The sequence below is a fragment of the Geotrypetes seraphini genome, chromosome 13, assembly GCF_902459505.1.
Source record: "Geotrypetes seraphini chromosome 13, aGeoSer1.1, whole genome shotgun sequence".
NCBI lineage: Eukaryota > Metazoa > Chordata > Amphibia > Gymnophiona > Dermophiidae > Geotrypetes > Geotrypetes seraphini.
In genome coordinates, this window is record NC_047096.1 from 45,050,984 (window position 1) to 45,078,842 (window position 27,859).

General features: G+C 40.1%; 1 protein-coding gene across 3 annotated transcripts in view; it reads left to right on the plus strand.

Annotated features, from left to right (window-relative positions):
* The window catches only part of SNX19 (sorting nexin 19), a 143,826-nt gene that overhangs the window by 14,960 nt on the left and 101,007 nt on the right, over positions 1-27,859 (plus strand). For all 3 annotated transcript variants that reach the window (XM_033918242.1, XM_033918243.1, XM_033918244.1), the window contains exons 3-5: positions 876-976; positions 3,658-3,771; positions 26,018-26,145. In XM_033918242.1, coding sequence (XP_033774133.1) covers positions 876-976; positions 3,658-3,771; positions 26,018-26,145 — 343 coding nt within the window. The remainder of the gene's footprint in view (positions 1-875; positions 977-3,657; positions 3,772-26,017; positions 26,146-27,859) is intronic.

Genomic DNA, 27,859 nt, shown 5'->3' on the forward strand with positions numbered 1-27,859 from the left:
AAAGGCCTATGTTGCTAGCACCTAAATTTTTTGGCAGAATTGCGCCTAGTGGCTGCTAAGGTCATCTCTGCCCCTAACCACATCTAATTTGACCTTAGGCACTGCTAGCCGCCACACTGTAGGTGCGATTCTGGCACCTACTTTTTTTTTAACAAGTTTTTAATTGGATTTTAATGGCACGGTCAATTACCATGCCAATTAAAGCCAATTAAATTAATCAAGTTGGGTGTTAGTTGGACGCAATCTAGGCACCTAACTTATGGCGCCATTTACTGAATATGGTAATTTGTGTCCAGGGAATCTTTTTAACAACTTTTTACATTTATATGAAATTATTATATAATAATTTTGTTAATTGATGTTAATGCACCTTTACCCTGCTAAAAATCAATTATTTAATTTTAGTATTTATATACCACTTACAGCCTAAGTTTATATTCACGTACTCAAGCATTTTTCCCCATCTGTCCCGGTGGGCTCACGTTCTACCTAATTAAGTGACTTGCCCAAGGTCAGAAGGAGCAGCATTGGATTTGAACCCATAATATCAGGGTGCTGAGGCTATAACTCTAACCACTATACCACACACTCCTCTCTATATAAGCCCTATATAATCAAAATTGAGTTAAACAGAAAACAAAACAAATATCCATTTGTTGCGTCAACCAAGGCATTCATATTTTCAATCATCATACACTAGCATGGTATACAGAGTGCTATACATTGGTACCCAAAAGTTGAAATGCTCATATGTTTTCTGCCAGCAATCAGTACTGGCACGGCATAATCTGATGTCAGTTCTGTGCCAAGGATCATCTGCACTTCTTGCCAGCTTTTCTTTCAAGACTTATCTTTTTTGTTTTTTTTCTTTTCAGACATAAAAGGGCCAAAGAAACTCTTCCCAGACCTGCCATTTGGGAACATGGACAGTGAGAAAGTGGAAGCACGGAAGAGCCTCCTAGAGTCCTTCCTGAAGGTGTGGAGAGTCTCACTCCCTGCGTCTTATTGAAAAAGAATCTTCTCAAGGGTATCAATTTCTCTTTCAGAAAGAGGAGAGGGAAATACACCCCTTCCTAATTACCCATGTGTGTATCTCTCCTCTCTCCCAAAACCTACAGCTCACTTCTTCTCAAATATGTATGAGAAATATCTAGCAAAGCTGAGCATACACAACATGCCAAGACTTTTCTCTTATATGAAAAGCGCTCCAACACTTCTTTTGATAGTTTGACTTATGCTGTACCGTATTTTCACGCATATAACGCACGCGTTATACACAATTTTTACAAACCGTGCATAATCGTGCGCGTTATACGTGTGAGCGCGTTTTACAACTTTTTTTTTTCAATCCGATCCAGCATCCTCCCCCCCGCTCGCGTCACCTTCCCTCCCCCGCGATCCTACATCGCCCCCAGCACTGCAAAACATCTCTTATCCGATTGGGCACCGGCACCAGCACCAATGCACAGGATGTGCCAGTGCCCGAAGATCCTCCTTCGTTGGGCTGGGCTGGGCGGTGCGGTGCGAGAGAGATCCTCCTTCTTCCTGCGCCGGGCTGGACTAGGCTTTGAGCATTTGCGCACGCTCAAAGCCTTCTGGTCTCGCTCTCTCCGAGATAATCTCGGAGAGAGCGAGACCAGAAGGCTTTGAGCATTATCTCGGAGAGAGCGAGACCAGAAGGCTTTGAGCATGCGCAAATGCTCAAAGCCTAATCCAGCCCGGCGCAGGAAGAAGGAGGATCTCTCTCGCACCGCACCGCCCAGCCCAGCCCAGCCCAGCTCAACCCAACGAGGGAGGATCTTCGGGCACTGGCACTGCCGGTGCCCAATCGGGTAAGAGATGTTTTGCGGTGATGGGGGGGATGTAGGATCGCAGGGGGGGGAGGATGCCGGTTCGCAGGGGGAATGCCGGATTCGAATGAAAAAAAAAAAATGCGCTCTCGAGTAAGCAAGCTGGGGGGAGGATGCCGGTTCGGAGTAGGCGGGAGGAGGTTTTAGCATGCGCGGTATACGCCTGTGCGCGCTATATTAAATTTTTTTTATATAAATTTGTGTTTCCCGCGCGATATACCCGTGTGCGCGTTTTACACGGGTGCGCAGTATATGGGTGAAAATACGATAATACTGTGTGGGAAATATGAGAGAGTTTTACATTGTGCTTATATTCTATGATTCAAAATAACCTTGTATTTGTCACTGGGATTTGCTGTATCATTGTACCCCTGATACAGCCTGAGGGCGAAATGTGGCCACATTGTGATCCTTTATTAAAAAGCCCATCTTTCAAAGAAATTTTATTTGTGGTAATACTGTTCTTCGTCTTCTGAATTTTTGTATTACTAAGCCTCTGGTTTTCAGTTATGTTACAACCAGAATTGCGTTTAGTAGAGAATATTCCTCTAGTCATGGTACATGGGCTTGTTGTGCCACTGAGGCTTGCGCGCATCTGTGTAGCTAAAAGCTATGCTGTCGGTAGCTTCACTACCAGCATGGCCTCCCAAGGCGGACAGGTTTCAGCAGTGTCAGACTAACCATGTACCACCCATCTGGGCAGCAGCAGATTTGCTGTTTTGGAGGTGGAGGATCGCGTTTGATGTGACAGTGGCAACAGCATTGAATTTATACTGCACAGAAGAAAGACCCAGCAATCTACTTCTATATTCTGCCACGAAAACTTGATATCATTATCAAGTTGCTAGGATTCAAACACGAATTGATGGCACCTAACGAAGAATGTTCATAGTTTTAGGAAATAGCACAGTGCATTTTATTTTTAGCTGAATAGCAGTGTTCCTGCTAAGCAGCTTTGACTTGTAAGGGGTTACTTTGTTGCTTCTCCTCTCACTAACAGGAAAGCCAATTGATGACTCCCATACAGCTCAAAGCAGTTTAGAGGAAACACTAATATTAAAGGGATAGTATAATGGGAGGGATGGGATACTACATTGGGGTTTAGGCATTGGATGGATGGGAGATTAGCTTTGTTTTATCATAAGATTTGCTGCTGCTGGGCCAGACCAGTGGTCCATCGTGCCCAGCAGTCCGCTCACGCGGCGGCCCTTAGGTCAAAGACCAGTGCCCTATTTGAGTCTAGCCTTACTTGCATATGTTCTGTTCCAGTAGGAACTTATCCAACCTTGCTTTCCCCTATAACAGCCTCCGGAAGAGCGTTCCAGGTTTCTACCACTCTGAGTGAAGAACTTCCTTATATTTGTACGGAATCTTTTCCCTTCTATAGCTAGTGCCTTCTTGTTCTCTTTACCTTGGAGAAGGTGAACAATCTCTCTTTCTCTACTAAGTCAATTCCCTTCAATATCTTGAATGTTTCGATCATGTCCCCTTTCAATCTCCTCTTTTCAAGGGAGAAGTGGCCCAGTTTCTCCATCCTCTCGTTGTACGGCAACTCCCCCTGTCCCTTAACCATTTTCGTCACTCTGCTCTGTGTGTTTGTATTTTAATGACTTATGGTATATTGTATGCTGCTGAGAACAGTAGTGGATTGGTGATTTTATGAATGTTTTAAATAAATTGGTCTCTTCACAGTTGAAATCACTTCTGTCATTGCACTGTTGCTCAGAGTAACTGGTCAGTTTTCAAATGGTTAGAGTGGTAGCTCTGGATGCTCAGGCACTCAAAACTGGATGCATTGTTCTTTCAGCAAGTGTGTGTCATCCCGGAGATTGCTAATAGCGAGGAAGTCCAGGAGTTTCTAGCTCTCAATACAGATGCCCGGATTGCCTTTGTGAAGAAACCTTTTCCCCGGCTGGACAAGGTAAGGGCAGGGTTGGGATTTTTCCTGTACTTTGTTCAAACTGGCAGAGTTGCCCTTCTGCAGTAGAAAATTGTGAGAGAGCAGGGTCCCTTGGGGTCTGAAAATCTAATTCTATAGACAAGGTGCTGAAGGGAGGCATGTCTGCCAGTAAGTCTTCCTTAATCAAGTTCATAGAAGCAGCTGCTTTCTAAATCCTTGGAAAGAAAAAAACAAAGGAAGTCAGGCTCCCGATGGCACATGAATCTCTTCTCTGCAGTAGGGCTCCTACTTAAAGTATGTAGCTTACATGATACTGTAAATTATGTGCATCCCTGCTCTAGAAAAAAGAAGATGGATTGAGACATCTAGGTTTTACTTCCATTGAAAGCAATCTGTCCTCTTTTTCTGGAGCCATATGGTAACTCTACTGCCATAAGTACAAATGCCTAAATGTTAGATCTGTGGATGCTGAGTTAAGCTAGTGTTCTATAATGGAACCTAGGCACCTAGATTCTGTCATAGAATAAATAGGCATGGACACACTGGGAAACACACCCATGGCACATAGGTGCTATCTTATAAAATAGTGCCTAATGTACATAGATGCCAACCTGTCAATTAATGGTGCCTTTAACATGCCTAAGTGGCACCTACCTGTAGATGTGTCCCTTCACAGAATTGCCCTCTTTATCTCCCTGTGACATGGGTTTTTTACTATTAGATGTGTCCTTCAGTAATATTAAGCTGTAAAGTACTCTATGAAAAAATGTTACATGTCCAAATAATGATTCTTACAGCCTAATTTGTATAGGGCATCTGGTTTTGAAAACAGATAGTCAAGTCAGGTTGTTCATAATTAGCAGTGCATTTTACAAAAAGTTCACTGAGTGCAGAATCTTTTGTAAAATATGCATTGGGCCACAGAAAAAATCTGTATTTGATACAATTAGCCTAAGACAATGCCATTTTATAAAAGAAAATGTATAATGACAGAGCAGCTTAAATCGGGGCTTTTGCAAACATGCACATCTATGGGGAGCCAATGAGAGAGCCAAGCTGTAGCACAGGTCAATATTCAAAAGTACTTACGTATTTTGCATCAATTGCTAACTATATAAGGGTTCCATTCATCAATAAAAGCCACTGAAAATTGAACAGACAACCTGGCACTATCCAAATATGAGTAAATGGAGGTATTCAGCTACTTTGGGTCTCATAATCGAAGTGGAAATACTTCTAAAAACCCGCCCAAGTCGACACCTAAAAAACAGGTTGTCCAAATGCTGATAATCAAAATGGCTTTTTAGACATATCCAGGGACATTTTAGGCCTCTGAATGCTGCTGTGTGCTCAGAGCTGAAAGGAGCATTTTTGGAGGAGTGGCGAGGGTGGGATTTGGGCGGGACATGGGCCAACCTCGACTTAGTCGTACTGCAGGGATAATCAAAAGTTTTACAAGGCTGGCTGGATGGAACTTATATGTTGTGACTTAGGCAATCTAAAACCAAGTCTAAGTGCCCATAAGTATCCAAAGTGACCAAATAACCACCGCAGACACAAAAGTACAGACCCCCCAACACCACCCCAGTGATCACTGACCCCTTCACACCACCATAAAAATCAGAATAAAAACATACTTACCCGTCTCCGGAACATCAGCACCTGCTATTGGAAAGCCTAGTAGAGCTGCACAGAGGCTAGTGAACCATAGCGAGGAGGACCTAGGTCCTATAAGCCACTCTAACCACTACATTCATGGTGGAAAATGTGAGCCCCCACAAAGCCCTACTGTACTGCCATTTAGGAGCCATTTGCAGCCATAAGGGCTATTGGGGTTGTAGACAGGTGGGTATAGTAATAATAATAACAGTTTATATACCACAGGCCCGTGAAGTTCTAGGCGGTTTACAATGATTAAAAGATGCTACAGATTGAGTAGAATTAACAAAGTTAAGAGCTAGTGCTAAACGGCTCTAGAGATCAGATATTGTAGACTAAGATTGTACAGGTCAGTTACCTAAATACTTCAGTTACCTAAGTAGGTTTTTCCTAAATTCCCCATAAGTAGGCATAAGCAGTTGTTCCAGGTGCTTTATCTCATAATGCTGCCTGATGTGGAAGAAGATGTTGATGATGTTTTTTAAATTTGCATCCTCTAACCGGAGGGGGGAAAAAAATTCAAGTGTGAGCTTCTCTTATGTCTGTTGGTTGTGAAAGAGAAAAGGTCAGTTATATATTTAGGGGCTAATCCGAATAGTACCTTAAAGCAAAAACATCCAATCTTGAACCTCACACGTGCCTCCATCGGCAGCCAATGCAGAAGTCGGTAGGAAGGCGTTACATGATCGAACTTCTTCAACCCAAAAATTAACCTGACTGCCGCATTTTGTATCAGTTGTAATCGCTGCATATTCTTCTGGGAAATTGCCAAATAGGCAACATTACAGTAATCAAGTTGACTCAGTATAAGGGACTGTACCAGAATTTTAAATGATGAAACATCAAAATATGCTTTAATGGATCGAAGCTTCCAGAGAGTGAAAAAACCCTTTCTAGCCAAGGAGTCTACCTGGTCTTTCGTGGTTAGGTTCTGGTCCAATGTCACGCCCAATACCTTCATAGTAGATTGAATAGGATAACTGAGTTTATTGATGCAAGTGATGATTTAGTGTCAAGCGGGTGTGATGAAGCTACAAAGAATTTTATTTTTTCCGAATTAAGCTTTAATCTGAATTCACTCATCCATTGCTTCATCAAGTTTAGTGCTTCTGTTGCCTTAGGGGTAACTTCCGAGAGAGAGGTGGTGAATGGGATAATGATCGTAAAGTCATCTGCATAACTAATTAATTTTATCCCCAGCTGGGACAGTTGTGTACCTAATGAAGACATGCAAACATTGAAAAGCAATGGGAATAGTGGTGATCCCTGCGGCACGCCAGATGGATTGCTCCAGGTATCAGAGAGATCGTAATTAAAACGTACTTTATAGATGCGGGACATAAGGAAACCTCGAAACCAGTCTAAGACCTCTCCTCTGATTCCGATTGTGTCTAGGCATTGTAACAGTTTCCCATGGTCCGCTAAATCAAAGGCAGAGCTCATGTCAAATTGCATGATCAGGGCATTAAGGCCCTTACTAAATAAGAAATGCAAATTATCCAAGATAGCCCCAATTACTGTCTCAGTGCTAAACAAAGGTCTAAAACCAGATTGAGTTTTGTGCAAAAGAGAGAACTGATCAAGATATTCAATTGGGTATGTACCAATCCTTCCATGATTTTCACAATAAATGGAATGGATGCTACTGGTCTTTAGTTGGTTACTAATACTGATGATTCTTTACGATTTTTTGGAATTGGAGTTATTATAATATGACCATTATTAGTGAGGAATTTTCCATTTTTTTAAGTTATCGGTTAAATAATTCAGCAAAGATAGTTTAAAGTCTAATGGAGCTGCTTTCATCATTTCTGGGGGATATGAGTCCAAAATAGTATGATTTAGAGTACTTGTTATATAATTTGATATAATTATTCCATTCTAAATCTTGAAAGGCATTCCAAATCATGTCCGCTGATATTTCATTTCCTTGTATTGTAGCTATTTGATGTTCATATATGTCATTTGTTGAACAGTTATTTCTCAGATTTTTAATTTTTGAATCGAAATGTTGTGCTAAATCATTTGCTGAAGGTAGTTTAATATTATGCATGAGTTAAGTGTAACGTGTGGTGTCAAATAAATTTGTAACCAAGTTGAACAGTTCTTTTGTGTTGATTCCTATTGAGCTAGTATTAGATGAGTTAATTTTGGATGAGTAAAATGCTTTACGTTTTTCTTTTATCAGTTGTTTGTAGAGTTTTATGTTGGGATCTCTAGTTCCGGTCTGACAATTTTCCCGTTTTTCCAAATTCTTTCCAAGAGTGTTTTGGGGGACTCAACATTACTTATATGTGAGTTCTGGTGAGATGTTTATGTGGCACCATTTTTGTGAAGTTCACAGCAGTGCCCTACTGTAAGGTGTTGCCATGTCTGGGTGGCCAGTCCATCACATTGCTGGCCCCTCCCACATCCAAAAGATCTTGTTCTGGGCGTTTGGGTCTTGCATGAATATTTGGACAAGAATGTGGTATAAAGATGACTTAGTAGCGGACTGGACGATCAAACACCAGAACATGCAGATGGATGATTTTTTAAAAAAAAGTATATTTTAGACATAGTTTCGAGAATTGACATTTGTGCCCTGCCGACTTTGTCCAAATTAGACTTAGACGTATGTTTTGATTATGCCCCTCTATTCTTGTATAGTGAAATGTTTTAATTTCAGTAACCAAATAAATCGTTCCTAGATTAAGCTGCTTAGCTATATGGATAGTAGCTGAATCTCTTTGTGATATATATATATGAAAATGCTGTGGCTGGTGTTTAAACATTTTCAGAAAAGCTGAACTCCTAATTTGTGCCCTATTTTCAGCTGAATTTAGGAGCCTACATTTTCAACTGAAAATTCATTTAAATTTAGAAGCTTAAAAGTTATCTCATAAATTTAGGTCCGCCATTCATTTGCCTAGATTCTGCAATGAGATTGATTTATAGTCTGAAAAATTGTGATTCTGTATCCCATTTCTATAGAGAATTGCATTGGTTAGCAGTCGAGGCGCGGATTATTTTCAAAATGGGTTGTCTTTACTATAAAGTCTTAGCAGGGGATGCTCCTTCCTATTTGACAGAATTATTTTGTTTTACATCTTTACATATCATGTTGCTTTATGGCACTGTTCTTCAACTGCCGGTCCACAGAAAATTCCTGCCGGTCCGCGGAGGGCCGGCGAGATCGACGCGGTTAAATTTCCCGTCGGTATCTCTTCCCCTTTACCTTCCAGGGCTCAGGATCGGCTGCAGACAGCAAAAAGAAACACAGAAGCCGCGGGACTTTTCCTCTTGCCGGCATCGCTATAGGCTCTGCTGATCCTGATCCTGCCCCCCTCTGAAGTGACTTCCTGTGTTTGAGGGGCAGGATTGAGACCGGCAGAGCTTATAGCGAATAGCAATGCAGGCAAGAGGAAAGGTCCCGCAGCTTCTGTCTTCGTTTAGAGTTCTGGGCAAGGGAACTATAAGTAAACTGTTAAGAACCAGGCTGCTTCCAATTTAGTATCAGTTATGGTGAGACCAGCCATTGTGACACTGGAGTCACTCTGGGGCCAGCAGCAAAGGGAGGGAATAAGATATGCTGGATTCCCACGTGTCGTGGGAAGGGGATGGTAGACCCGGGGGTGGGGGGGGATTGGTGTGACAGAAGGGAGATGGTGGATCCCCTTGGGGGAGGGCAGCTATTGGAACTAGGTGGAAGTTGGAAGAATAGGGACACAAAGACAGATACTGGATCTTGCAGGGGGCAGAGAGACATTGAAAATTCTGAACGGGGGGGCGTGGCTTCGAGGCGAACGAAGAAGGCTGTGTGAGGAAACAGCTCCGTGGTGACAGGCAGCTTGATTTTTAAAAATAGCGGTAAAAGTTTAAAGGAAAGACAAAATTAGTGAGAGAAAAGAATGGCGGCGGGCAGACAAAGTAAATCTTCCGTGGCTGGAGCTGGATCGGGGTCTGTTAAAAGATCAAAAATTGACTCCACTTCCCCGCAGATGGTGCCATTGCCAGCAGATGAAATTTATAACAGAGATCTTATGAGAGAAATACAAACAATAAAAGATATCGTTTTGGAAAATTCAAAAGACATAAAGGAGGTGAAAGGAGAGATAGTGAGTTTAACTCAAAGGTTAAATGCAGTGGATTTGAAAATGGAATGTTTAGAAAAACGGGTGGAAAAATGTGAGGAGGAAAAAGTACTGTGTAATAAAGATCATAAAGAAATTGAAGCATTAAGAAGGGATTTTGTGGATTTGTCCAATCGTGCAAGAAGGAACAATTTGAGGGCACTTGGATTACCAGAGGAGATTGAGAAGGGTGATCCTATTACTTTTCTGTTAAATTTCCTACCTAAGATTCTACCAATTCAAAGTAAGTTTCCGTTGGAGCACAGAATTCCAGCAAAGAGATTAAGCAGCCAAAAGGGACCGCGACCTTTAATATGTAAGCTACTTAGATATCAGCAAGTAGAAGAGATCCTGAAATTAGCAAAGGAACATAAAAATATGAAATGTCAGGATGCAAAGATATTTATAGTCCCGGATTTTGCCAAGGAAACTGCATATAAAAGAAAACAGCTATTAGAATTATGCCCACAATTGAGAGCAATGGGTGCCAGGTTTGGATTAGTATACCCGGCTATAATGCGGGTGACTCATAACAACAAAACTTTCAGTTTTGAAGAAGCAGGGAAGTTAAAAGAATATATAGATAAATGTGAAAGCCCGATGAATACCTAAAATGAAAATGAAGATATTAATGAGAAGTCTGTTAATGTTTTTTTTTTTTTTGAGTTCAATAATTTTATTGAATATTATAAATAATATACAGAAAGCAGTTCAAGTACATGAAAATTGAATAAGAAATATTGATGTAGAAACAAAAGAAACCGTAATTGCATTCATTTGCATATAACAAATTATTAAGAAGCATTCAGAGTATTTGAAACTGCTAAGAAAAGAAATAGAAAGGGTAGATAAGCAGAGAGGATGAAGTAAAAGAAAAAAGAAAGTGAGGATGAAGTAAAAGAAAAAAGAAAGGTAAAGAAGGAGAAAGAAAGAGGGAGAAAAAGAGAGGGGTAGAAGTGTCTATGAGGCAGAATGAACATATGAATCCAAGAACGACCAAGGTGATTTATTTCGCATCATTTTTGTAGAGAAACGAGATATCATGTTTTTTTCATATGCATATGATTCGAATTTATGGTACATGCTCAAAGAGTTCCACCAAAAGGTGTAGTCTAGTAATGTAGATGATTTCCAATTTTTTAAAATGTGCATAAGAGCTGTCACAAACATGGTGTCAATGAGTTTGGGAGGACAGTTTGATAGTGCGAAGCAAGGGTGTTGAGAACGAAGGATTATAATGTCCATGGAAATAGGTTCTGAACATTTGGTAATAGATTTTATGGTGTCCCAGATACGAATCCAAAAGGAATGAACCATAGTACAGTGAAGAAGCATGTGATCAAGAGTTCCAGGCTCTTTCAAACAGTTCCAACAGGTAGGATCTTGTTTCAGTTTCGCTTTCCACATTCGAAACGGAGTCCATACTGCATTCCACATAACAAAGAACATTGATTGCGAGACTCTTGAGGATAATAGAGGACGATTTGTAGATGACCAGAAGAGTTCCCAATCTATTTCAGAAAGCTTGGTCTTTAAGATAGAGCCCCAGTGGTTCATGGATTGAGGCGTAAAAGTGAAGGTGTGATCTCTTAAGATACTATAAAAAAGAGATATCGCCCTACCTTTCAGTAAAGCCAAGGTAGACCAGTGACGAATAGTTTGATGAGAGGTCATAAAGTCAGGGCGCATTTGCACATTAGATAGTATTCTAGTAAGCGTAAGCCATTGAGGATATACAGAGGATGGGAGTGAGTTTACAGAACAAAAAGTATCAAATGGGACAAATGAAGAGGAGGAGATCAATTGATGAACAAACCACACACCCGCCCGCTGCCACCTCTTCCATGAAAGGGATCTACCCTTATTTTGAATTTTAGAATTATTCCAAAGGGACATGAGTGGGCCTTCAGCAACAGAGATCTCAGCCACTGCATCTAATAATTGAAAAGCATGTTGTGTTGCGCTCAGCAAAGAATACTTTCTCAAGTGTCTAGGTATCGACACTGTAAGGAAGCAGGAGATGTGTAATGGTGCACATAAAAAGCATTCCATTTCAAACCATGCTGGTTGATCCTGTGGATAAGAGTCAACAATCCAGTGAGCTCCGTATTTGGCTAAGGATGCGATGTAATAATAATAAAAATCAGGTAAATTTAAGCCACCTTTAATCTTAGAGGCCTTCAGCTTGGCGAGAGCAATACGAGGTTTTTTCTTGTTCCAGATAAATTCAGAAATTTTCATATTAAGCCAATGAAATAACGGTTTATGGCAGAGAAGGGGAAGCATAGATAAAGTATAATTAATTTGTGGAGCTAAGGTCATTTTAATGGAGGCTATTCTACCCCACCAGGACAAATAAAGCGGGGACCAACGAGATGTAGTACTTGAAACCAAGTTTTTGATTTTAGATATATTGAGATCTTGAGCAAGTAATGGATCTTTATATATTAAAATCCCCAAATATTTTACGGCTCCCTGTGACCATGAAAAAGGAAATTGAGCTAGATCTGAGGAGGAAATGTGATCATTTAGCGGAAAGATCTCTGATTTCTCCCAATTAACAGAATATCCAGATATTTGAGAATATTGAGAGACGATGTGGATAAAATGAGGTAAAGAGACAAGAGGATCCTTGAGAAAGAGAAGGATATCATCAGCGTAAGCTGCTAGTTTAATCTCTCAACTGGACGAGGGAATACCTTTAATTAAGGAACATTGTCGGATAGCTAACAATAGAGGTTCCAATGCTAAATCAAATAATAGTGGTGAAAGGGGACAGCCTTGGCGGGTACCTCTATGGAGGGAAAATCTATTGGAGAGAGAGTTGTTTATTAGGATACGCGCCGTGGGTTGTCTGTATATTGTTTCTATCCAGTCTGTAAAGAAAGAACCAAAGTTGTACCATTTCAGTACTCGGAATAAGAAAGGCCACTCCACTCGGTCAAAGGCCTTCTCAGCATCAATGGCTAGACCAATCACAGGATCCGACATTGATTTGGCGTGAGCATTGATATGATGAAATAAGCGAAGATTATCCCCTATGTATCTATATTTGATGAATCCAGTTTGATCTCCATGTATGAGAGATGGGATCACTGTGGTAAGTCTTATTGCAAGTATTTTAGCCATAATTTTGTAGTCTAAATTAAGAAGAGAGATAGGGTGAAAATTTTTAACCAGAGTAAGCATCTTTATCTGGTTTGGGAATAACTACAATCGTAGCCTCAGCGAAATTAAATTGTTTGTCCGGAGTGGAGTGGAGGAAATCATAGTATGTAAGGAGTTGAGAGCGACTACCAGCCAACCACACCGACGCTGCTGCTCTTACTGCTGAGCCGGGCGTGCGAACTTGCTCTACCCCTTAGCCCTTGTCGGGAAACTTTAAATTTGGCTGCTTAAACAGAGGAACCATCCTGCGACCGTTGCTGATTGAAAACAACCCTTGCGACCCTGAACCAGACAGACAGGTCACACAAACGCTGCTCTTACTACTGAACCGGGCGTGCGAGCTTGCTCACGCCTTTACGAAGCGGCTAAGTGAAACACAAACAATCCACCTTATAAATCAACCACAAGAACTGATCATTCAAGACTTCACATTAAATGAGGAAACCTCCTGCAAACAACAAACTTCAACCGCCTCAATCCAAATCAACATCATTAAGAAACGTGGTCTGACTGCAGTGGAGACCACAACATGAAATAACTGCTTCTCTTCACTCACACTCGAAACTGATTAAAAAGTGCTTAATTTGCAAAAAACAAAAAAACACCTCGCGATTTACCCAGAATATAACTGCCTGAGTCCATATGTCACCTCAAAAATCAGCGAAAAACGAATCTGCGTTGATCGGAGGGAAGAAGCAGAAACCTGATCTGAGCACGCCAGAGAAAATGGCGCCGAAGAACGATGAGGCTTCACTAGACCTACTCCTGAAAGAAATAAGATCAAATCGAGGCATAATTCAGGAACAGGTTGAAGAAATCAAACTTCTAAGAGGTGAGATCGAGGCAATTAACTCCCAATTTGTAGATGCCCGACATCGTTTGGAAGCCCTGGAGGAAAAAACATCTGTAATAACTTCATTACAAGAAACGGTAACTAAGCATGACAAACTTATCACCACTTTACAAAGAAACCTTGAAGACCTTTCTAATCGCAGCAGAAGATCCAATTTAAGGATCATTGGGCTGCCTGAATCATCAGAGGGATCTGATATGGCTTCCTTTCTTACTACTTTCTTGCCTACTACCCTGGGACTTGTCTTTTCACCTCCTCTGGAAATAGAGCGTGCTCACCGAGTGCCATCTCACCTTTCTTCAAATGCCTCCTCTCCCAGACCCATAGTGGTTAAACTACTCAGATTTCAGCAAACGCTCCAAATCTTAACAGTAGCTAAATCTAAATCCCAACTGCTATACCAAGGCAAGAAATTCTTCATCGTTCCAGATCTAGCTAAAACTACAGCCTTAAAGAGAAAGGCATTTCTATCCCACCGGCATAAACTTAAAGATATCGGAGCCAAATATGGTCTTATGTATCCAGCCAGAATGAAAGTAACTTACAACAACCACACTACATCATACACTGAGCCTGAGGAGCTGGCTGCATTCCTGGATTCTTTGAAAATACACTGACACGCTGAACTCTTGATATCTTGGTTTGCCTTTGCGTTCTCTTGTTATAACCTATAAGAATATATAATTCATTGTCTTTGTGAATAAGCACATCACTTTTAAATTCCTTAAATTGAATGGGTGTGAAGTTAAGTAAATTGTTCCATATGAACAGTTTCTCCGTGCTCACAGGAGCACCTTTAAACTCTATTATCTTATACATGATAGTAAGGTCTCTCTACTTTCTGACCTTACAATATGCTGACACCAATAGTATACTTGCTCTTATTCTTATGCTTTCTTTCTTTCTTTCTCATCCTTCTGGTAGTAGTGTCTACTTGGTATCCTGGTTTTACCATTTGTTATTTCCCTATAAAGATGATGTTTACTATGTTTTACTATCGTATACAATAGACTATGGCTGATTTACATATCATCTCTTTTAATGTGAATGGTTTGAACCATCCTATTAAAAGGAAGAAGATAGCAAATTATATGTTAAATAAACATCCAGATGTGATATATTTACAGGAAACACATCTCCCACCTGCTGCCGCCTCTAAATTTGAGTTGAAGGGCTATTCCACTCATTTGTACTCCCCTGCAACTCAGAGGAAGAAAAATGGAACATCAATACTTTTCAGTGATAAACTATCCCCTATTATTCATTCTGTTAAAATAGACTCCGATGGCAGATGGTGTCTGGTACATGCTGCGTTGCATTCTGTGGATTTTATATTCCTTAATATTTACGCTCCTGTTTTGGATCATCCGGATTTTTTTAAGGATCTTCAGATGGCGTTAGTTGAATATGACTCTTGTTCTCTAATATTGGGCGGAGATTTTAATCAAATTCAAGATATCTATATAGATCGATCATCCTCTTGCAAACCTTCAAAATCTAAATCTCTTGCAGCTCTGCATGCTTTAAAAGAAACTTTTTCTCTTGTAGATCCATGGCGATTACTATATCCCAAAGGTAGAGAATATTCACACTTTTCACCACCACATAATACCTACTCGAGAATTGATTTCTTCCTTCTCTCCTCTTCGCTCATTCAAGACGTGACAAATACTTTCATACACCCAATAACTCTTACAGACCATGCAGCTATTTCATTACATTTATCTATCTCTGCCCCACGTAAAGAATCTCCCTCTTGGCGACTTAACAATACTCTGCTTTTAGATGAGGTAATAATGGAAAAAATCAAATCTTTTACTATGGAATTTTTTGAAATCAACACCAAAGATCCAGAAATTTGTCCTTCTATTGTTTGGGAAGCTTACAAAGCTTCTCTCAGAGGTGAATTGATCAAACTTGCTTCCTGGAAAAAAAAACAATCCATCCAAAAAGAAAAAGAACTGGAAACCTCTATTAAAAATTTAGAACTACAACATATGGCCACCCATTTACATGATCCATCTATGTCCCAACGTATTCAAAACTTAAAATATGAATACAATACTCTAGTCTCATGTACGGCCCGACGTGACATTTTCATTTCCAACTCTGGTCACTACATGGGAGATAATCTTATGGGTCGCCCTTTAGCTAGGTATCTTAAAACTAAATCAAAACGCTTGCACATCTCAGCTGTTCAAGACTCAACAGGACAATTAGCCAGAACCAGATCTCTGATTTCTTCCCAATTTGAAAAATTTTACACTACCCTATATCAATCTGAATTTTCAGCCTCTGAAACAGATTTAGATACGTTTCTATTCTCACTAACTCATCCGACTATATCGGAATCCATTAAAGCAAAACTAGATGCTCCTATAACAACATCTGAGATTGAAAAAGCTATAACCTCTCTACCCACTGGGAAAGCTCCGGGCCCAGATGGTTTTACTAATGAGTTCGTCTGTTAATGTTTTAATAGTGTGATGCATAGGTTATGTTTATTTGACTTTATTCATAGCAGGGTATTGTTTTTGAATATAAAACTGTCATTTTTCATTACTTGAGACAGTTGACTGTGGGGATTGGCAACATTCTGAATTGAGCTCGAGGCAATTTAAATATGGGGAGTGGTAACATTCTGGATTGAGCTTGAGGAAACTTAACTGTGGAGAATGGCAGCATTCTGGACTGAGCTCGAGGCAATTTGATTGTGAAGATTGGCAGCATTCTGGACTGAGCATGAGGCAATTTAACTATGGGGATTGGCAGCGTTATGGTTTGAGATGGAAGTAATTTAATTAAGGAGAATGGCATTATTCTGGACTGTGATTTTGGTAATCCAACTGTGAAGATGGGAAGCATTCTGGACTGAGATTGAGGTAATGCAACTATGGAGATTGGCAGCGTTATGGTCTGAGATGGAGGTAATTTAATTGAAGAGATTGGCAGCATTCTGGACTGAGCTCGTGACAATTTAAAGGTGGAGAATGGCAGCATTCTGGACTGAGATTGAGGCAATGCAGCTGTGGGGATAGGCAGTGTTATAGTTGGAGATGGTGATAATTTAATTGAAGAGATTGGCAGCATTCTGGACTGAGTTCACAGCAATTCAATTGTGGGGATTGGCAGCATTTTGGACTGAGTTTGAGGAAATTCAACCATGAGGATCGTCAGTATAATGGACTGAGCTAGAGGAAATTTACCTGTGGAGATTGACAACATTCTGGACTGAACTTTGTGGTCAATGGAATTGAGAAAGTTGCTGAGTGATCTGCTGGATGTAGATTGGTAAAGACAGTTTAATGAAGAATGTCTGAATTGGAATAGTCTGGACTGCTGATCCATATAGAAGAGAGAAGATCATAGGTTTGATGTTTTCAAATGAGAAATATGAATGACTAGCTGATGCCCCGGCGTTGCACGGGTATTTAATTATAGCAATAACACTGTAAATGGATTCAAATAAAGATACTTTATAGTGGTGAATGAAATTATTTTTTTACAGCTTAATAAAAAGTACAATATTCAAATTATAATGTGAAATATTTGACAAAATGAATACAATACAACTAACGCAAAACGTGATTATAAACAACAATTTTAGTTTCACCTCCTGGAGCAAGAACATATAAATTCTTGGGTGAACCCACTCTTGAGCAAGCAACATAGAGTTGTGGGCCGCGAGACCCCCAGAACATATCACCCCAGGTAGTGAGGGATCTGCATACCAAGTTTCGTTCAAATCGGTCAAGCCGTTTTTGAATTACTGTGAGAATGGCAGCTTTTTACATTTTTTCCATTGACATGAATGGGTGAAATCTGATTTTCTGTTTGTAGCTCCGCCCACGTGTGCAGGTGGGCCGCGAGACCCCCAGAACATATCACCCCAGGTAGTGAGGGATCTGCATACCAAGTTTCGTTCAAATCGGTCAAGCCGTTTTTGAATTACAGTGAGAATGGCAGCTTTTTACATTTTTTCCATTGACATGAATGGGTGAAATCTGATTTTCTGTTTGTAGCTCCGCCCACGTGTGCAGGTGGGCCGCGAGACCCCCAGAACATATCACCCCAGGTAGTGAGGGATCTGCATACCAAGTTTCGTTCAAATCGGTCAAGCCGTTTTTGAATTACTGTGAGAATGGCAGCTTTTTACATTTTTTCCATTGACATGAATGGGTGAAATCTGATTTTCTGTTTGTAGCTCCGCCCACGTGTGCAGGTGGGCCGCGAGACCCCCAGAACATATCACCCCAGGTAGTGAGGGATCTGCATACCAAGTTTCATTCAAATCGGTCAAGCCGTTTTTGAATTACTGTGAGAATGGCAGCTTTTTACATTTTTTCCATTGACATGAATGGGTGAAATCTGATTTTCTGTTTGTAGCTCCACCCACGTGTGCAGGTGGGCCGCGAGACCCCCAGAACATATCATCCCAGGTAGTGAGGGATCTGCATACCAAGTTTCGTTCAAATCGGTCAAACCGTTTTTGCGTGATCGCGGCACATACACACACACATACATACATACACACATACATACCTCCGATTTTATATATATAGATATATAAAGGCTGTCTAATTCTTGGAAAAATGGAAATGACTAATGTGTTAAATGATTATTCTAATTTTTGAAAGGGGTTGAAGGGTAAATGTAAAGGGTTATTTATATAAGTGAGGAGGGGAATAGGAGTTAGGATTATAGTATTTGAAAGAAGTAAAGGGGAAGGGAAAAAAAAAAAAGAGAAAGAGAAAAAAAGGGAGAAGAGAAAAGGAAAAAAAAAAAAAAGGAAAAAAAATATAATAAAGGATATAAAAATGCCTTTGAAATTTATTTATAAGTTATTAATAGATTTTTTATAGAGTAATGGGGAAGGTTTGGGAAATACATATTAAAGATTGAAGTTTTTATTTCTTGTATGTTATATGAGATACTAAGGGTTAGATGGAAAAAAAAAGATAGGAGGAAAAGGAGAAGAGGAAGAAATTTAAAAAAAAAAAAATAAATACAGAAAAGGAAAAAAAAAAAAATTAAAGGAATAAAGAAGGAAAAAAATTTTTGTCTTTTCATTGCTAATAAGAAGTTCTAGGGAAGCGGGTAGATTAAGTATGATGTTGCCTGTGGGGAGTTTTTCTTTTACATAGTCAGTATGTGCGTTTCGAAGTCTTCATTTATGATGGGGGTGGGGAGGGAGGGGGATGGGTATTTGGGAGGGACAGAGAAGGTGGGGAGGGAGGGTAAGCTTGTATTTTGGTTTAAGGGAAAAGGAAAAGTTTATAATATATGTTTGAGAAGGATATATTTGTATATTATATTTTATTTATATAATGGGTTTTAAAATTTTTTCTTTGAACGTAAATGGCCTCAATCATCCAATAAAAAGGAAAAAGGTATTGTCATATATTAAGCAACAAAATATAGATATTTGTTTTCTGCAGGAGACACATTTGTCTGGAATAGAGTCTATGAAGCAGTCAGATAATTGGGTAAAGCAATGTTTATATGCACCAGCGATAAAAAAGAAAGCAGGAGTAGCAATATTAATTAATAAAAAATGTCCAGCAACATTTAATATGGTTAAAGCAGATCCTCAAGGAAGGTGGTTACTTGTTGACATGAGCATGGGCAATAATACAATGGCGTTACTAAATGTGTATGCCCCTAATTCGAATCAAAGTGAATTCTTTAAATCTCTACAACAATTAATTTTGCCACTGGCTACTACTAATTTAGTGGTGGCAGGGGATTTCAATGCTGTTATAGATCCAATAATGGATAAAAAGCCTAGTAGAATTATGAAATCAATGGGATTAGATAATTTGATACAATCATGTAATTTAAAAGATATATGGCGTATTCTTCATTTTAATGATCGGGAATTTACATTTTGTTCACATGTTCATCAATCGTTTTCAAGAATTGATTATATTTTTGTTTCAGATCAGATGGTACAGCAAGTTGTAAAAGCTGACATAGAACCAATAGTAATATCTGATCATGGTGGTGTGTGGATAGAAGTTAACTTAGTAGATCAAGATAATTCCAAACATGTAAGGAGGTTTGATAATACATTGATTGCTGATTCTAAATTTTGCACAGAATTTCAGAACAAAATTAGTGAATATTTTTTGTTTAATGATTTAGAGGAAATGCCGATTGAAATTTTATGGGATGCTTTCAAAGCAACGATGAGAGGACAAATTATATCATATTCTGCATATAAAAAGAAACAACTAAGGAAGCAATTTGTAAGTTTGGAAAAAGAAATTAAAAATTTAGAATTAAAATTGATTAACAAATGGGAACAAGCTACATTTCAAATATTGTAAAAAAAAATGTGAATATAATGAGATTTCCTCTGGATTAGTAAAGAAAGATATTTTTACTCAGCAAACGTTGATTTATGGTAGTGCAAATAAGGCTGGAAGACTATTGGCAAATTATTTAAAAAAAAAAAAAAAAGGAAGGAGAAAATAGGTATAATTAAAGATGAGTTAGGGAATTCTCATTCTCAAATTGGAAGTATATTAAAACAATTTTTGAAGTATTATAAGTCGCTGTATTCTTCTGAGTCTTATTTAAATAAAGAGAAAGATGGGTTGGATTTTTTGAGTTCAGTTGAAGGTCCTAAGGTTCCTGATCATATAAAAAGAAGTTTAGATGAACCTATATCATTAAAAGAATTACAAACGGCATTGAGATCTCTTAGAGCTGAGACCGCTCCAGGTGGAGATGGATTTACGGTAGAGTTTTATAGAGAATTTCAAATTTTCCTTTTACCTTATTTATTAAAATTATATCAGGATCAACTGAATAAAGGTTGTATATCAGGCACTATGGCAGAATCTTTAACTATTGTTTTGCCAAAGCCAAATAAACATTGGTTTCAAACTACAGGTTTCAAACTACATTGGTTTCAAACTACATTGGTTTCAAACTACAGGCCTATATCTTTAATAAATGTAGATGGTAAATTATTAGCTAAGATTTTAGCATTAAGATTAGCTAAAGCTCTTCCGCATATAATAGGAATGAATCGAACTGGATTTGTTGCTCAAAGACACTCTTCTAATAATACTAGACTGGCATTTCAGATGTATTATTTAACAAAACAAATTAATGATCCGGCTTTTTCGGTATCACTAGATGCTGAGAAGGCTTTTGATCGTGTAGAATGGAATTTCATGTATCAAGCTATGGAGTGGTTTGGTATTGGATCCTGATTTATACAAATGATTCAAGCACTGTATAGCTCCCCAACTGCTCGTTTATACATAAATAATAATTTTTCAGATGCTTTTAAATTGCAGAGGGGAGTTAGACAGGGTTGTCCATTATCTCCTTTGCTCTTTGATATAGTTCTTGAACCCTTGTTGTTAGCTATTCAACAGGCAAAGGACATACAGGGTATTCCATGTGCTGGAGTGGAATATAAAGTATCCGCTTATGCAGATGATATCTTGCTTCATTTGAGGAATCCGGAAACAACAATTCCATGTCTACTGGAGGTAATAGATACATTTGGAAAATTCTCAGGATACAAAATAAATTGGACTAAATCAGAGATTTTACCTTTAAATGTGCATTGTACAAAAGGTATACTTGATTCTTTCCCTTTTATTTGGAAAGAGGATGGAATAAAGTACTTAGGTATTTGGTTGAATAAAACAGTCGAAGAGACAATGAGAATAAATGAAAAAATTTTATTACAAAAAGTAACAGAGTTGTGTGAGCAATGGAATCCTTTACATTTGTCATGGTGGGGAAGAGTTCAAACTGTTAAAATGATGATTTTGCCTGTAGTTTGCTATCAATTGGGAATGATACCAGTGTTTTTTCAGGGGTCTTTCTATAAAAAATTAAATAGTATTCTGGTTAAATTTATTTGGCTGGGTAAAATTGCAAGAGTGGCTCTAGTGTCTTTGCAAAGACCAATTGAGGAGGGTGGGGTAAATTTTCCCAATTTTTATAGGTATCATCAGGCCTATATCATGCGCCAAGGTATGTATTGGGTCCTCCCAGAGCTTTTGGAACAACTACCAGAGTGGTTACGGGTGGAAAGATCACTTATCTTTCCACTTAGGCTTGATCTTCTGCTTGGTATAAAAGTGCCTAGAATACGTAAAGACAATAGAGTATTAATGGATACTTGGAAAACATTAAGATTTGTAGACAAATTAACTACTGATTCTATTTTAAAATCGAAACAACAGACTATTTGGGTAAACTCCAAGATACAAATAGGCGGGTTTAAGGTTGTCTGGAAGGATTGGATTAAAGCAGGTATAAGATCCTTAACGGAAGTAATTGATAATGGTAAGCTGCTTGATTTTTCACAATTGCAACATAAATATGGTCTGAATAAAAAACAAAGTTATAAGTGGTTGCAATTGAAGCAGGCTATTCAGGTGGGGTTCCCTGAATGGAAATCTTTAAATGATCATTACAGCTTAGAGTTCTTATGTTTCCAGGCAGATTTTCTGGGACACCAGGCCGCAAAGTGGTATAAAATTATATCTAATTATTTGAATAAGAAACCAAAAAATGGATTAAGAGATATTTGGAGCATTGAGATTAAGCATCAGATTAATGCATCTCAATGGCCACGTATTTGGTCTTGGAGAATTAAAGGTACGATGTCGGCATCTATTAGGCAAACATGGTTCTTTTTGTTGCATAGAGCATTCTGGACCCCTACTAGATTACAAAAATTAGATTGCTCTAAGTCTAATAGATGCTGGCACTGTAAAATTGAAGTTGGAACTTTAGACCATCTTTTATTTTATTGTCCATGTATTCAGGCATTTTGGATATCAATCTGGGATCAAGTTAACCTAATGATGGAGAGTCATGTGGCATTGTCCTATGGCACAGTGGTTTTTGGAATGTGCATGAGGGCTAAATGCCAAATATCTGCAGCAAACAATAAATTACTGATGATTCTTACTGGTGTGGGAATTCAGCAAATAACGACTAATTGGAAAGACTGTTCTAGACTGAATTGTAGTTTTTGGTGGAACTCAGTATGCCATATGTATAAGATGGAAAGATTTCTTGCAGTACAGAGGGGGCATTTTAAAAGGTTTCAGGAGGTGTGGAGGCCATTAATTGAATATTATAATGATTAAGGTTTATTCTTTTTCCTTAGGGGATAATTTGTAGAAATGGGAGTGGGTGGGGGGATAGGATAATCCAATTAAATAGCGGTATATTTCAACTGATTAATGGATATAAGAAACATGGTATATATGTATGAATAGAAAAGGAAAGGGGGTAAAATTATTGGAAATATGTTGATATGAAATATTAGGGGATATATGTACTATGATGAGATATATTTGTTGTGCATTAATGTATATAATAAAATGAAAAAAGAGTTTGAGGAAGAAAGGGTGGGGGGAGGGATAGGTTAAAGTATGATTAATTGTATTAAGGAAGAGGGATGTCTATATGTTTGGATAGATTATTTTATTGATATGGGAAGGGATGGGAGGTGGGTGGGGGGGAATTAAAACATGTATAATAATATTGTGTAAGAATGTCAAGTGAGTTATGTGAATTAATTGTAATAATATTGTACACTTGTTGAGAGAAATAAAAAGGAATAAAGATTAAAAAAAAAAAAAAGAAAATTCTGAACAGGAGGGTGGAGTATGAAGACAGAAGTAAGATGTTGGACATGGGTAGAAGGAGTAGGGAGACAGAGGGCATATGCTGGACATGGTGAAGGGGGAATAGGGAGACAGGGAGAAGATGCTGAATAAGGAATGGAGGGAGTAGGGTGATGGAAGGTATCTGCTGGATTAAGATGGGGAAAAGAGGGGAGGTACTGGAATACGTTCAATATAAAATCATAACTGAGGCTTGTGTGGATGGGATCAGATGGTTTGCGGGAACCGAGCTTGCGGAGACAGGGCGGAAATGTGGTTTTTTTTAAATTTCACTCTTAGTAGTTTGCCGGTCCACAAAATAATTCTTTTATTTCTGCCGGTCCACGGGTATAAAAAGGTTGAAAAACACTGCTTTATGGGATAAGGAGCTGAAACCCATATTACTGATTTCTGTATCCTATTTATACTTTAGAAAACAACTTAAGACTTGCTTATTTTCTAGATTCTTGGGTTCTTAGTTTCTTATTTTCATCTTTTGTGTATTTTTAAATTAATCTTGTTGTGGGATATCTTCATGGAAGAAATTAGGGGGCTGGGTCATTAGAGTGGGCAGACTTGATGGGCCATGGCCCTTTTCTGCCATCATTTTCTATGTTTCTATGTAAACTGCATAGAACTTAAAGGTAATGTGGTCTAGACGTGAATTTTTATGTTTTTTAATGTTTTGTTATGTAGATTTATTACTCCTGGGTAAATTCTGTGCAAATATTTTGAAAATTCTGCAAAAGTTTGCACTATTTGTAGCGTTTTTGCACCAAATTTCCCCATCCAGAGGTCTGAAATTTCATCCTATATCCTTCTTAAAGCTCCAGCCTTCCCTTCCCAGTGGCACATTCACATTTTTCTATCTCCACCCCTTCATTGTACTCCTGGAGCTAGCTGTCCGGTCCCCCTTCTCTGCAGAGATCACATGACAGGAGGTGGAGAAAGTGAACTGCTAGACCACCGCAGCCCACGTTAACAGAAGAGGACAAAGTGACACAATGTGCAGCGGTTTGATTTTCCCTCCTGCCGTGCGATCTTTGTGGGGTGGGGGGAGAGACCTGATGCTGGCACTAAACAGAATTCTGCGCATTCTGTGGGGTGGTGCAGAATTTCCCCAGGAAAAATTTATGAGCCTAGTTCTGAAAATCGGTGCCAAGCTCATAAGATGTTTTTTTTATTTTCTATCTAAATTCATCCCTCTTGTCACACATTTTTTAATGTCCCTAGACTTAGGAGTTTAATGAATTTTGAGTATGAATTTAGACACTTGGTACTAGTAAATTTTCAAAAAGAAGTAACTCTCAAAGTTAGGAGCATAAATCCTTTGAATATCAGGCCCCAAATTTTTGCATTTCAAGGTAGTTTTTAACTTCTTCCTGCAAGCTCTCCTTCAGGGCCTCACTCCAAACTTGTTAACTGATTCTGGTGCATGACTCAAACCAGATGTCAATACCTACACTAAACTTTTCCCAGGTACATGTTTATAGCCATCCTCTATAATAAAACCCTAAGCGCGCATGCGCACTTACAACTCTGTGTTCCCTGACAGCGTTCCCTGACTCTGTGTTCCCTGACATGCCGAATTCGATTTCAGGTGCATGGGGCAGCTTGCGGTGTGTGTGGTGGCTTGTGGTGCGTGCAGCGATTTGAGTTGCGGTGGTGGTTTGACTCCTGCGCTGCCGTTGCCGGGACGCCTCTTCTCACCCCTTGACTAGTAAACGCAGCAGCCGCGGGGCATTTGCTAGGCCGGCCCACTTCGATAATGTGAGGTGGGCTGGCCTAGCAAAAGCCCCACGGCTGCCCGGGCTCGCGGATGCTGGACAGGAGGAGCAGGGAAAGGAGAAGGCCTACTGCTGGACAAGGGGATCAGGTAAGAGGTGCTGCTGTACAGGGGGGAGGTAAAAGGAAGGGAGAAGGCCTCCTGCTGGACAGGGGGAGCAGGGAAGAGGTGCTGCTGGACTGGGGGGGAGGTAAAACAAAGGGAGAAGGGCTGCTACTGGACAGGAGGAGCAGGGAAGGGGGTGCTGCTGGACAGGGGAGGAAGTAAAAGGAAGGGAGAAGGCCCATTGCTGGACAAGGGGGAGCAGGGAAGAGGTTTTGGTGGACAGTGGGGAGGTTAAACAAAGTGAGAAGGGCTGCTGCTGAATAGGGGGAGCAGGGAAGGGGGTGCTGCTAGACAGGGGAGGAGGTAAAAGTAAGGGAGAAGGCCCATTGCTGGACAAGGGGGAGCAGGGAAGAGGTGCTGGTGGACAGTGGGGAGGTTAAACGAAGTGAGAAGGGCTGCTGCTGAACAGGGGGAGCAGGGAAGAGGTGCTGCTAGACAGGGGGGAGGTTAAACGAAGGGAGAAGGGTTGCTGCTGGACAGGGGGAGCAGGCAAGGGGTGATGGTGGACAGCCGAGGAAAGAGAGAGACAGAAAGACAGACAGCAGCCAAGGAGAGAGAGAGAGAAAGGAAGACAAACGCACCATCTATTCTAGCACCCGTTAATGTAACAGGCTTAAAGACTAGTTCATATAGAAGAATCCAGGAGTATTTTGAAGGCCAATCCAAGCCATACTCTCAACATTTCTCCTTGAAATCTGTGTATGTCTATTTTTAAAATTGCTGCCTATACCAACAGCCTGATACAGTTATGTAAGTGGGCTTTAATTTTCACACTTATAGCCCTTTTAAAATTGTTTCCCAATGTTGTCTAAAACCAGAGTCCTTAGATAATAAGGAATGCTCACCATGTGTTTCTTCAGGTCCTGATGCATTTTTGCCCTGGGATGTTGCACTCAGGATGATCATGATTCTTGTTTTTATCTTTTCACCTCAGATGGTTGTTAATGCTATAGTGGACACTTTGAAGACGGCTTTCCCCAGGTCTGAACCACAGAGCCCTACAGATGATTTAAGCGAAGCAGAGGTAGATGGGAAACCCCAGCCTGATGGAAAAAAGTATAAGTAAGAATCACATTTGTACTAGACTGTCAACTCTTTAGTGGTCTGTCTTCAGGGGCATGGAGTCTGTTGGTATCTTGAAAGGCAGGGAATTCAAAGAAGAAACAGAGTGAGCCACACTTTAATGGCAACCAATGTAGTGTATACAGAATAACATCGAAACATACATTGGACTCGACATGGGCAGTGTTTCGGCTAATGAGCCTGCATCAGGAGTTTACAGTGCTTCTGAAGTTAGTCAGTGCCCATGGACATAATGCCAAGCCATAAAGTGTACTCTTTCATTGCTAGACTCTTTCTTCCCCCACTGCACCTAGGAACCGGAAGTGGGTGGCTCTAGGTTGACTACAACCCTCAGCTTCCCCATTGGCAGGGACAATGGGGGGAGAAACAGTCCTTCAGTGAGAGAATACACTTTATGGTTTGGCATTATGTCCATGGGCACTGTCTAACTTCAGAAACATTAACTAATGCTTTGGACTCCTGATTCAGGCTCATTAGCCGAAACACAGCCCTTGTCGAGTCCAATGTAGATGATATTATGTATATGCTACATTGGTTGTCATTAAAGTGTGATTTGTTTGAAGACCTGGCTCACTCTGCTGCTTCTTTGTGCAGAGTGGACTTTCTCTGTTGTCTTGAAAGGCAGTGCATAAAATTATATTGTTTTGAAGGGCATTAGGTGGAGGTAGCAGCACAAAAGAATAAGGGGAGATAAAGAGTTTTACTTTAGAGAGAGCACAGAGAGATTGTATATTTGGAAAGGCAGGAAGAAGTGTCTGAATGTAGAGGAGAGATGGAGAACAAGCATGCATGTGTAGCGGGAGCTTAGGTGCTTGAATAGGTGAGGATGGAGGCAGGTTGTGATGACTGAAAACGGATGAGAAGACCTTTCTTAATTAGGTCTGCAGTAGAGAATGACACGGTGAAAAAATTGGTCCCCGTCACCGCCCCGTCCCCGTCTCACCATCCCCGTCACCGCCCCGTCCCCGTCTCACCATCCCCGTCACCGCCCCGTCCCCGTCTCACCATCCTCTTCACCGCCCCGTCACCGCCACTGCCACCCCATTCACCGCCCCGTCACCGCAATCCCATTCACTTTTCTTTATTTACGTATAAAGGAAACATTCTTTAAAACTTTAAAACTTAGTTAAATATTAATTAATAACTATACAAAAACAAAACACGCAGAGAAAAAATTAATTAATATAAATTCTCAAAACTGACACATTTTGATCACTAAATTTAAAATAGTTATTTTTCATACAGTTTTTCAATCACTAATCTTCCACCACCCCTGGGGCTAGCAATGCAAAAACAAACACGACATGTACTTTAAATGCTTACAATGTTAGCCTATATGGTAAGTAGACGCGGCCGCTGTACCTAATCGCGGCAAAGATCTCCCTGCCGTGATTAGCATAGTGACCGCGGCTACGGCTGCAAGTCTCCCCTCCCCCCAGCGATCACGGCAGGAGGGCACCCAACCCCTCCTGTAGACCCCCCCAACGGCCCTCCCGACAATCGCAGCAGAAGGGTACCCAACCCCTCCTGCCGGTCCTCCCAATGGCCTCCCCTAAGATCGCCGGCAGGAGGGTACCCAACCCCTTCTGCTGGACCCCCCCCCCCAACGAACCCTCCCACCCCGGAACCCCCTTAGTCTTACTTTCCAAGTTGGACCGGACGGCTCCTCACACGTATGGCCAGCAGGCTTGCC